The 12,271-nt window shown below is 44.4% G+C and overlaps 1 protein-coding gene across 6 annotated transcripts in view; it reads left to right on the top strand.

The window, feature by feature from the left end:
• Nucleotides 1-12,271, top strand: part of COL11A2 (collagen type XI alpha 2 chain) — a 235,462-nt gene that overhangs the window by 142,743 nt on the left and 80,448 nt on the right. For all 6 annotated transcript variants that reach the window (XM_068250195.1, XM_068250194.1, XM_068250196.1 and 3 more), the window contains 4 exons: nt 2,838-2,891; nt 3,838-3,891; nt 10,743-10,796; nt 10,883-10,936. In XM_068250195.1, coding sequence (XP_068106296.1) covers nt 2,838-2,891; nt 3,838-3,891; nt 10,743-10,796; nt 10,883-10,936 — 216 coding nt within the window. The remainder of the gene's footprint in view (nt 1-2,837; nt 2,892-3,837; nt 3,892-10,742; nt 10,797-10,882; nt 10,937-12,271) is intronic.

Raw genomic sequence — 12,271 nt, forward strand, 5'->3', positions numbered from 1 at the left:
GTTTGCGAATGCTAATGACATTAAATTTTGGATCTTGACCTGGAGGCAGGGCTGGATTTACCATAAGGCACTGTAGGCTCCTGCCTACAGGCACCTTATGTGGGAGAGGCGGCTCCCCTCCTTGAATGACTCCCTCCTCCTCCCTTGAGATGACCACAGCAGTGTTTCCTTCCCTGCACACGCTTCCCTCCCTCCCTCAGATCGAGTGTGTGTAGGATGGGGATGCCTTTATGTTACACCTGCCTCACTGCTTGGTCTTCCTCATCCCCAACTTAACTGCTCTTTCCTCTTAACCCTGCCTCATATCACTGACAACCTGATCATTATCCCACCACCTCCTCCCATAGCAACAGACTGCGTTGTCAGCCATACAGTTAATGGTCAAAATATATTCTGAACTCTAATCCTTGTGTCATATCACCAACTGTCCTTAAGGCGCGTACACACGCCGTATTTTTACAAACGCCGGGTCCGTCAGACCCTTCCGCGGGGAGGTCATTCTGCCGACAGTTGCACGTGAGTACAGGCTGTCGGCAGACTGATAAGATCCGCCTAGCTGATTAGTCAAAAACAGTCTTATCAGTCTGCCGACAGCCTGTACTCACGTACTACTGTCAGCAGAACAACCGCCCGCGGGAGAGTCTGACGGACCCGTCATTTGTAAAAATACGGCGTGTGTACGCGCCTTTAGGGTCTTAGACTCTAATCACTGTCTTATGTTATCCTAAGTGACATGAGACAGGGCAGTTAGTTACATAACGTGGGGATTAGAGGTCAGTTAATTGAAAGCAATTGAATGTGTTAAATAATCTCTCTAGTGATATTAGCACTGGCGAACTCAGGGGGCTGTTCCGGGTGTCTGGAACCTCCCCCCTGCACTGAGCTGTGTATTCAGCCAGGGAAGCCCGCATAATATAAACAGCCTCATTCTCTCTCCCTTCTTACTTCTGGTGCTTCCCTCCAGCTAATAGAATGAGAGAGGCAGCCGAGCTTCCCTCACAACCCTCACAAGAAGATGCAGCCTACAGTGAGAGAATGTTGATTATGGAGTCCTGGACTCTCCACAGCACAGAAGTGTCAGACATGATGAAATTAGAGTGCAGGCAAGCTGGTAAATATGCACAGCATGATGCAGAGCTTGCCTGGACTCAGGGTCTGTGGGCAAACATCTGTCTGGTCTCTCCCCATTGTTATAATGACTGCATGTGTGGATAAGGTGTGGAACTGTGGATAACAAGCTGAAAAGTTTTTGACAGTCCCTAGACTCCAGGAGGGCTTCTTTCTGACTTGTGTGAGAGACTGACAGGGACAGGAGTCCGATTACAGGCAAGTAGCCTGTGTGATGTGGGACTTCAATACAGATAAGTTCTCTGCTCCATCTCCGGGGCTATTCTCAATTTCTCCACTCCTCTCTCTGGGCTAGTGCACGCCAAAATGACAATAGCAATCGCTAGCAATTTGTGAGTGTGATTTTGTGAAGTGATTTTCAGAGCGATTTTTGAATGAATTGCTCAAAAACATGCTACATGCAGTATACCTGCGATTTTGAAAAAATCACAACGCTGCTGTGGGAACACCCACATAGGGTAACATTAGCCAAGCGCTTTTCAAATCACTGTTGATTTGAAAAACGCTCAGAAGCACTCTTGGTGTGCACCAGCCCTCCCTCATTCACCTTTGTTTCCCTCTTCCCCTAGTGCTGGCTGGCTGACTGTGTGTTCTTGTCTTACAGGAAAGCTAAATAAAAGTGCAATCCTGGTGAGGCAAAATAATATTATTTAGTATTTATATAGCGCCGCCATCTTCCGCAGATGCATATATCCCTGCATCATATGGGTATCGCTTGCGCTATGTGAAACTATGTAGCATATTCCACTGAATTGTCCAAACTAAGTCTATCTCCTGTTCCTCTCTTGGGGAGTTGTTCCAGCGCTGTACCCCGTTCACATTTGCTGCTACCAGAAGCCCTCAGAAACACTCGTGTCCTTGAGTACTTCCAAAGATAGGCAGCTCCGTAATACGCCAGCGCACTTTTGTGCATGGGCAGTATGGAGCCACCTGTATTCGGAAGCACTCGGGACATACGTGCTTCTGGACCTTTCAGGAACCCCCCCCTTAAAAATCCTGCGTTTGCCCCTGATTAGTTACTAGAGTTCATGTTAGAAGATCTTTTCCCCTTGCTTGTCATCTGCTGTGGAAGTTGGCAAGCTCCAGAAAGTTTGCAGAAGGCTCCTAAAAATGTTCTACTCCTCTGCCTTTATTAAAACACCACTAGAGTGATCATTTTGATATTCTGTTGCCACTGTAGTAATGTATGTAAAATTCTTAAAGAGAAAGCGAGGCGAAGCTCGAGTTCAGAAAGACATACTTGACTAGGAAAGCGAAGCCTCTGTAACCTAATGAGTCTTCCTCCGCTATCCTCTGGTTCCCCGTCGACAAGTGCGGATGCTTCACCCGATCGGGGCCACGCTTCTCTTCTGGCATGAGCGAGGCAACGCTTGTGCAGCAGGACAGAGCTGCTTACTCACGCAGGCACAATATGGCCATGCTTGTGCTTGATGAGATCAGATTACCGACAAGCGCTTGTAGGTAATTTTGGAGAGTCTGCGCGCGGTGACTGGGGTCCAGAGGACAGTGAGGATAGCCTCAATAGGATCCAGAGACTTCCCTCTCCTTAGGTAAGTATGTGATTAGTTCAAAAATTACATTAAAAAAACCATGAGAAAAGGTATGACTAAAGTAGTCGTCTACCGTGCTCTTCTAGATGAGCTACAACAAGTGTTTGAGTGTATCATGATATCATTTGTCAGTGGTAAGAACTTATTTTGTTATTTCAGGGTTCTCCTGGAAGTCCTGGACTTAAGGGAGAGTCTGGAGATCTTGGTCCTCAGGTAATTAAGTAAGCACATACACATTGTTCTATAACATAAATACACACACGGAAGACCAGGAATATATTGTATGACACGGGCAATAGGTTTTGTAAGGCTTTCAGTTAGACAGAGAAAGCCACGTAGCTGAAGGTTTTTTAAGGAGGAAGGAAAAACAAGAACGAGGAATGAGACTGAATGGAGATAATGTAATAAGTCCATGGAGCCATGCTGCCGTCATGAAATCTTGGTCTATTTTCCAAGCCCCTGAGAAACCAGTAAGAGCCAGATTCAGATTTCTTAGATAAGTCTGTATGAAGAAATTAATTCTACTTCATACCTGGAGGTTATGCTTAAATAACATAATTACCAAGAAAGATAAAAATGAAAAATTAATAAAGACCGTTCTTTGAAGAAGAACCGTTAAGAATGTAAGAAGTCTAAAGAGCAGATGGCTTTGTAGATTTTAGGAGGGAAGCATGCCAGGATAGATGGTTATTAAGACAAGGTGTTGAAAAGTTCTAATGAGGGAAATGTAAGAAAAGGAATCAAGTACATTAATTCCCATTTTCTTTTGGGAGTACTGTATTGAATATAAAAATAATGAGTACTAATGTCGTAAAAAGACTACATCGGAGGCCCTGTTAACATCCCAAAGTTTTGTTAACCTACAGGGCTACTGTTGTGGAAGTTCTAATGTTCTGACTCACCAGAAGTTTACAGAGAACTTTGGAAGTTGTAATACTCCGACTATAAATTAGTCTAGACCAGAAAATGTTACGTTTTTGTTGGCTAGCTGTTGAACTGGTCCTGCCAATGTTGCAGGGCTTTGACTAGCTTCGTGTTGATTAAACATACGGTATAAACGGTCCAAGGATTTCACAGGAAGTACATGGGTATCGAAAAGATGAGTTGACTGACATGCAGGGACACATTTATATACTGTCTAACGTCCTTCTTGTAACAGGGGCCAAGGGGACCACAGGGCTTGTCAGGACCTCAAGGAAAAGCAGGGAGAAGAGTAAGTATCTTCACAAAACATATCTGTCCTCTTTTGCTTAATGTCAGGGGCATTGTTAGGTCGTCATGAAACCTGTTGAGTGTGCCTCAGATCTTCTACAACGTGCCCCACATTGTCTTGGCAGCAAGTGCTGGTCATACATGCTACCTTCATTGTAATTGAATTACAACAGAGGGACAGCTCATATTCTACTGAACATAGGCCCAGCTGCACTCTTGCGAGAGCCTTGCCCACTTACTCCAGATGCACTGAACTTTGATATTAGATCTGTCAGCTTATTTTAGTTACATTTTTGATTGGTATTTGATAAAAATATATATAGATAAGGTGAGAAAAAAATGGGCACAGATTCACTAAGCTTTTCTCATGAGTTATCCACTTTTCAGTAAAAAAAAAAAGGTATTAATGAGGGTAGAAAAAACCTTGCAGGCGAGCATCAGGGATAACTTATTCAGAGTAACTTTTTTGTTTTCTATCAGCTGAAAGGTTATTGTATAAATGGCGTGAGAAATGGATAAGGAGATATACTGTAACTCTAGGTAACTGCATTGAGGTCTTAATTCATTACATTTTCTTTTGAGTTTTCTCACAGCAGAGGATTTTGACCTTTCCACATTTGCAATGATTGAAAAAAGTACTAAAATTAAACTGTATCTTCACTTTCAAAAAGTAAATAGAATCTAGAAACAAATAGAAACAAACTTTATTACACAGGAGTACCTATCATCAGTTTATGTCATAGCTCAGTAGATTTGTTGTTATTATTGCAAAAGCTGCTTTGATTATGCTCTCAGCTGTTAGTGAGATGGGAGTGATTACTCCATATGTATTCCTGGAGCCAGCATCCCTATGACTGTGTAGGATACCTCCACCTAGTGGAATGATTGTGCCATTGCAGTAAATCCAGCAAAGTGGTATTAGAGCAAAGGGGTGCAATCCATTTTACTTACTGCTCAATGCAGACTTACGATAGTGCAAATAAGAGAGGATCATTTTTTTTGTATATGTTACTGTGTATTATTGCCCTTGTTTCCAGCAAGTTACCTAAATACTTGTATCAGTTGCAGACTGAAGTTGAATGATTATATTTATTGGTATTTAGTTATCAAATAGTTTGTGCAGTAAGAACATATGCTATATAGATTTTTTAAGTGGAGGAACCCTTTAAGTTTAATATTACTTTGGGCAGCACAGTGGCGTAGTGGTTAGCTCTCTCGCCTTGCAGCGCTGGGTCCCTGGTTCGAATCCCAGCCAGGGCACTATCTGCAAAGAGTTTGTATGTTCTCTCCGTGTCTGCGTGGGTTTCCTCCGGGCACTCCGGTTTCCTCCCACATTCCAAAAACATACGGATAAGTTAATTGGCTCCCCCTAAAATTGGCCCTAGACTACAATACATACACTACATAATATAGCCATATGGCAATGGTAGGGATTAGATTGTGAGCTCCTTTGAGGGACAGTTAGCGACAAGATATATATATATACACTGTGCAGCGCTGCGTAATATGTCAGCGCTATATAAATACTAAATAATAATAATACCGGATTCTTGATACTTACAAGATGTTGAAAAGTTATTTTCTAGTTAGTCTGATATATCTTCTGCAAGGAAACTCAGGAGAAAGCTTATTGAATTGGGGCCCCGATGAGACAAATTATGAGATACATTTTGTGCATTTAGGTTACTGTGTTAGACATCTAAGGACTGTTGTAACATATCTCATTGAACATTCACTGTAAGTGTGCTGCACCGCATGTTGAACAAGACACTTAGAGACGACAAGATAAAATATAGAGGAAGAAACCAGACTTTATGTTCCATCTATTTAAGGTGGTGCGGATGTCTAACAACATACTGTGTTATTTAAAGTGGCCCTTTAGGGAGCTGTAAAGAAAGTTAGATACTTGCCTATTTAGAGGTAAGGTTCTGATCTCATAGAGCCTTCCCGGTCCTCTCTGCGCTGTCCCCTGTTCAAAATCAAAATTTCGGGGCTTCTTGCAAGCCTTCATGTCCCCGAGTGCTTTTAAAGACAGGTGTATCCGTACTGTGGACTTGTACACGCCCAGTATGGAGGCACCCGTCTTTGGAAGCACTCGTAAACCTGAGTGCTTCTGAAGCCTACCCAAAGACGTATTCGACCTGCAGGTTGAATAATTTCATTGGGGGGGACAGCGCTTTAACGAGGTAACAGAGAGAGGATGGGAAGGCTCTACCTATGGGATCCAGAGCTTTCTCTCGAAATAGGTATTTAAAATGGATCCGAGATGAACTTTTATACATTGCGTAATTGTGTTCCTTACATATAGTTTATACGGCATTCCTCAAGCCAAATACTTTTTTTTGTTTTAATACTCTAATTCCCTATAAACTAAACAAGCCTCGCCCACAGTTTCTCCAAAATGCCAAGGCACTCAGACCCATGTAGCAAGGGCTTATGGGAGCTCAGTCTGGGCAGGAGGAGGAGGGGGGAGTGCATTTTTCACAGGCTGAGGGGTGGAGATGCAGTTGCAGATTGCCTGTGTAATGATGACACACAGAACATGGCCGCTCTCATTGTATCACAGGAATAAATCATCTTAAACTGTTGAAGCTGTATGCAGCCAGATTTGCTGTGTAAACTTTAGATAAGATATATAGACAAGTTACTTGTTATAGTTACTTTTTCATCTCGAATCCACTTTAACTTTTTTTTTTAAGGGCCTGTTTCCACTACACGCGGATTCTGGATGCAGAAAACTGACTCCAATGAATGCCTTTGGGAAAGCTGCATCAGAAAAATCACGTTCAGTGGAAACAGGCCCATAGGCATTCATTGGAGTCAGTTTTTCTGCATCCAGAATCCGCGTGTAGTGGAAACAGGCTCTTATAGTTAGCTTCCGGGTCACTTTAAACTGGGAGCCGGGGTCAAAGGAGCATTTACTTCTACCTTGTACAACTGAAAACATGCCAATAAGATCACAGACTCCAACATATGTTTATCAAATTTCAGCCTCTGGTGTTTCTTGTAAGTGATATATGGATATATTCTTAGATAAAATAGATGATGAACCTTATGGTGGCCACTAGTGATCCAATCTTTTGCATCCAATCTTACCAAATCTATTTAGTATAGAGGTAAATTGAGTAAATATACTGAATGGATACTTCAGGCAGTTCCCTTATATTATATAGAAGTTGTAAGATTGGATGAAAAAGATTGGATCATTAGTGGCCACCTTTAGACTTTGTGATTGACATATAATTATGTTGATGTTTCACCTTTAGGGCTCGTTTCCACTATAGCGAATCCGCATGCGGGCACTGCATGCGGATTCGCATACTCAATGTTAGTGGATGGGGCTGTTTCCACGTGTGCGGCGGCGGCGGCGTTTTTCGGTGCAGGAAAAATCTGCACGACAGGGTCGTCAGATTTCGCGTGCGGCAGGAATGCGGGTGAATCGCCGCTAATGCATTCAATAGGGAAATCGCATGCGGCTTTGTCATGCGGATTTCCCCGCGATTTCGCATGCGATTTTGCATGAAAGGCAATGGTACTTTACACAGGCAGTCACATGGTTAAATTCGCCTGGCTCCTTGCCATGCGAAATCGCATGCGAAATCGCGGGTAAATCCGCATGGGGAAACGCAGCCGCATGCGATTTCTTCAGCGGTGGAATCCAGGCGATTCCGCACCGCTACAGTGGAAACGAGCCCTCAGGAGTGTGTTTTGATGCTTACATTGTTGAGAAGTTTTTGAACTTCTAGAGCACTTTAGAAAGGGCAGTGAGCACAAATAATGATGGTCATGAGGGGACCTCACGGAGAAGCATGTGATTTGTTTGATCAGCTGATAGATTTTCAAAGCTCTTATTGGCTGTGATCACATCCTGCTTTAGCACATGACCATGACTAGCAAATCAGAGACTTGCATATCTACCACCTGACTAAACTGATCACATGCTTCTCCTAGACATAGCCATCACTAGTGTTGGGCGAACAGTGTTCGCCACTGTTCGGGTTCTGCAGAACATCACCCTGTTCGGGTGATGTTCGAGTTCGGCCGAACACCTGACGGTGCTCGGCCAAACCGTTCGGCCATATGGCCGAACTAAGAGCGCATGGCCGAACGTTCCCCGAACGTTCGGCTAGCGCTGTGATTGGCCGAACGGGTCACGTGGTTCGGACCCGAACGCGCTCTGATTGGCCGAACTGTCACGTGGTTCGGGTAAATAAATACCCGAACCACGTCATATCTCCGCCATTTGTCTGTGGGTTTAGCTTTGGGTAGGCAGGCAGGGTAGTTCGCGCTCCAGCCACGCTAGCCAGGGTCCCCCCCAGTCATTGTGTGTCGCTGCTGGGAATAGTAGTACACCGCTCGCTCAGCATTCTGTTTACTGCCACTCTGTGTACCTCGCTCAGCCACACTATATAGCATTCTGTTTACTGCCACTCTGTGTCTGCTGGGAATAGTAGTACACCGCTTGCACAGCCACACTATATAGCATTCTGTTTACTGCCACTCTGTGTACCTCGCTCAGCCACACTATATAGCATTCTGTTTACTGCCACTCTGTGTCTGCTGGGAATAGTGGTACACCGCTCGCTCAGCCACACTATATAGCATTCTGTTCACTGTTCTGTGTCTGCTTGGAATAGTGGTACACCGCTCGTTCAGCCACACTATATAGCATTCTGTGTACTGTTCTGTGTCTGCTGGGAACAGTAGTACACCGCTCGTTCAGCCACACTATATAGCATTCTGTGTACTGTTCTGTGTCTGCTGGGAACAGTAGTACACCGCTCGCTCAGCCACACTATATAGCATTCTGTTCACTGTTCTGTGTCTGCTGGGAATAGTGGTACACCGCTCGCTCAGCCACACTATATAGCATTCTGTTCACTGTTCTGTGTCTGCTGGGAATAGTGGTACACCGCTCGCTCAGCCACACTATATAGCATTCTGTTTACTGTTCTGTGTCTGCTGGGAATAGTGGTACACCGCTCGCTCATCCACACTATATAGCATTCTGTTCACTGTTCTGTGTCTGCTGGGAATAGTGGTACACCGCTCGCTCAGCCACACTATATAGCATTCTGTTCACTGTTCTGTGTCTGCTGGGAATAGTGGTACACCGCTCGCTCAGCCACACTATATAGCATTCTGTTTACTGCCACTCTGTGTACCTCGCTCAGCCACACTATATAGCATTCTGTTTACTGCCACTCTGTGTCTGCTGGGAATAGTGGTACACCGCTCGCTCAGCCACACTATATAGCATTCTGTTCACTGTTCTGTGTCTGCTTGGAATAGTGGTACACCGCTCGCTCAGCCACACTATATAGCATTCTGTTTACTGTTCTGTGTCTGCTGGGAATAGTGGTACACCGCTCGCTCAGCCACACTATATAGCATTCTGTTCACTGTTCTGTGTCTGCTGGGAATAGTGGTACACCGCTCGCTCAGCCACACTATATAGCATTCTGTTTACTGTTCTGTGTCTGCTGGGAACAGTAGTACACCGCTCGCTCAGCCAGAGTATATAGCATTGTGTTTACTGCCACTCTGTGTACACCGCTCAGCCAGACTATATACCATTGTTTACTGACACTCTGTGTACACCACTCAGCCACACTATATACCATTGTTTACTGACACTCTGTGTACACCGCTCAGCCAGACTATATACCATTGTTTACTGCCACTCACGTGTGCTGCTGCTGCTGCTGCTGCTGGGTTAGCGTTGCCGCGTGGTCCCTGTTTATTGAACCTCTTATCTTTATTACATTTATGACTACATGGCGGTACAAAGCATGCTATCCGCACGCTTTTTGTCCTCATGCAAGGCCTGGGTTGTTGTGTCTCACAAAGCGTGGCCTTCTCCTCCTGCGCCTCCTCCTGTTCCATCACGTGTGCTGCTGCTGGGTTAGCGTTGCCGCGTGGTCCCTGTTTATTGAACCACTTATCTTTATTACATTTATGACTGCATGGTGGTACAAAGCATGCTATCCGCACGCTTCTTGTCCTCATGCAAGGCCTGGGTTGTTGTGTCTCAAAGCGTGGCCTTCTCCTCCTGCGCCACCCTCCTCCTGTTCCATCACGTGTGCTGCTGCTGGGTTAGCATTACCGGTCCCTTTTCCTGGAACCTCTTATATGTATTACATTTATGACTGCATGCCGACAAAAAGCATGTTACCTGTGCAAAGAAAACAGACATTTCCCGCATTTAAAAGACAGTTTTCCCTTTGAAACTTTAAAATCGATTTTCTCAAAAACTATAAGCTCTTTTTGCTAAATTTTTTTTTCCTCTTGTACCCACTCCCAAGGTGCACATACCCTGTAAATTTGGGGTATGTAGCATATAAGGAGGCTTTACAAAGCACAAAAGTTCGGGTCCCCATTGACTTCCATTATGTTCGGAGTTCGGGTCGAACACCCGAACATCGCGGCCATGTTCGGCCTGTTCGGCCCGAACCCGAACATCTAGATGTTCGCCCAACACTAGCCATCACTAAGCACAAAATGTGCTCTGTATTTCAGTGATGCAGAATATTGCAAAGCATTAATGGAACTGTCCCAAATACGATTAACTTGGTGGCTTTGTTGGATACGTCTCACCAAGCCTCAGATACTACAGAACTATGAATGCACTACAAAGAGAAAATATGGCTTTATGGCCTCAACAGCCTTCCATCACTGTAGACCAGAAAAGCCTGGATTCTTTTCGGAATGTATTATATATCAAGATTGCATTCTGCATTTTGACAAGTTACATCTGTGATACATAAATAACTAAAAAACTCTGCAAGAAAACATCTAGACTCTTTAATTGGTTTTAAAGAGTCCATAATTTCTATCATGGTTTTGTTGTAGGGTCGCGCTGGTGCTGACGGTGCTCGTGGCCTTCCTGGTGAATTTGGTGGCAAGGTGAGATGTGATACTGATGTCCTTGTGATTCTCCAGAACTGCTGCTGCTGTTTTCAGATTTTTACTAAACTATGTTTTCTCGACAGGGGGACAGGGGTTTCGATGGGCTGCCTGGCTTGCCGGGAGAGAAAGGTAACCGGGTGAGTTAATGACAGATTTCTGGTTTACTGTGTAGAGTTTACGATAAGGGTCATCTTTTAGTCTGACTGATTCCTTTTATCTTTTGCTATTCCCGTACAATGTATACGTCCATGAGCTAAGAGACAAAGTCAAAGGGTGGAGAAACAATGAAAAGTTAATATTGAACACATCATGTACAACCTGGGCCCGGTCTACTCCAAGGCTTCATAGCCGTTGTTATGGCTGCTATGGCTATTGCTATGTCCCTTATCAGTAGGTAGAAGCGAGCTAAAGAAATATTTAGAAATGTAAATGGTGGAAGAGAATTGGTTGTGTCCTGTTCACATTGTCAGGTGCGCTTCAATGCTGCAACAGCAAAGTGCACAAAGTTGTATACATAGGCATGTTTGCGTGTGAAAGGCCCATGGCCAGTTCTAGACTTTTTGCTGCCTGTGGGAAACTTGTGAGGATGCGTTCGTCCCCCCACCCCGAATTGGAATGATCGCACTGCACCCGACATTTTGCACCGCACGTTATAGCTGCGGTAAACCCCCCTCCCCCCAAAACACCCTCAGTATAGGTGGGTAGCCAGGTATAGGTGCCCCCAGTATTGGTAGCTAGGTACAGTGGCCCCCAGTGTATAGGTTAGCCAGGTAAAGTTGCCTCCAGTAGAGGTTGGCCAGGCACTCTCTTCACTTTCTGGTGCTGCCCCCAGACTTCTGCCACCTGAGGAAGTCTCCTCACTTGGCATCATGGGCGGACCGGGCCTGGAAAGGCCAGTCCTGGTGACTGAGAAGTTTATGTTGAAAATCAGTTTTATTTTAGTAGTATAGTAAGTAGTAAAGTACAGTATGTTTAAAGTCCATCTAAAATACAAAAACAAAAGTAAGTTGGAAGAAGTTAAAAATCAACAATAAAATAATTAAGTTGTATTCAGTAAATTACCGAAACCTCTTTTGCTTCTGCAGGCATTCATTTATTTTTTTAATCAGACTTTATTAAACAATACATGTTCACAATAATAAAAAATGTATCCATAGCTATATAGCAGTGCACTTTTTACAGACAGCGTCACAGCATCTCTATAGCATACATCAGTAACATATAGCCAGTGCAATGGAAAAGTTATTATCATTGCATTGGCTGTGATAAAGTGATAACAAATTGTAAGAAAAACCCTACGGCCCAGACCCGGATCACCCACAAGGCAACTTAGGCAGGTGCCTAGGGCCTGGAGAGAGTCTAGGGGTCCAGTTTATGCTAGCCCCCAACACATTTTGCCCAATAAGCCAGGTGGCCGTAAAGGGTGGGCCCCAAGTCCTTGCTTGCCTAGGGCCCCATGTCATCTTACTTTA

This window comes from Hyperolius riggenbachi, chromosome 8, assembly GCF_040937935.1.
Source record: "Hyperolius riggenbachi isolate aHypRig1 chromosome 8, aHypRig1.pri, whole genome shotgun sequence".
NCBI classification, from domain to species: domain Eukaryota; kingdom Metazoa; phylum Chordata; class Amphibia; order Anura; family Hyperoliidae; genus Hyperolius; species Hyperolius riggenbachi.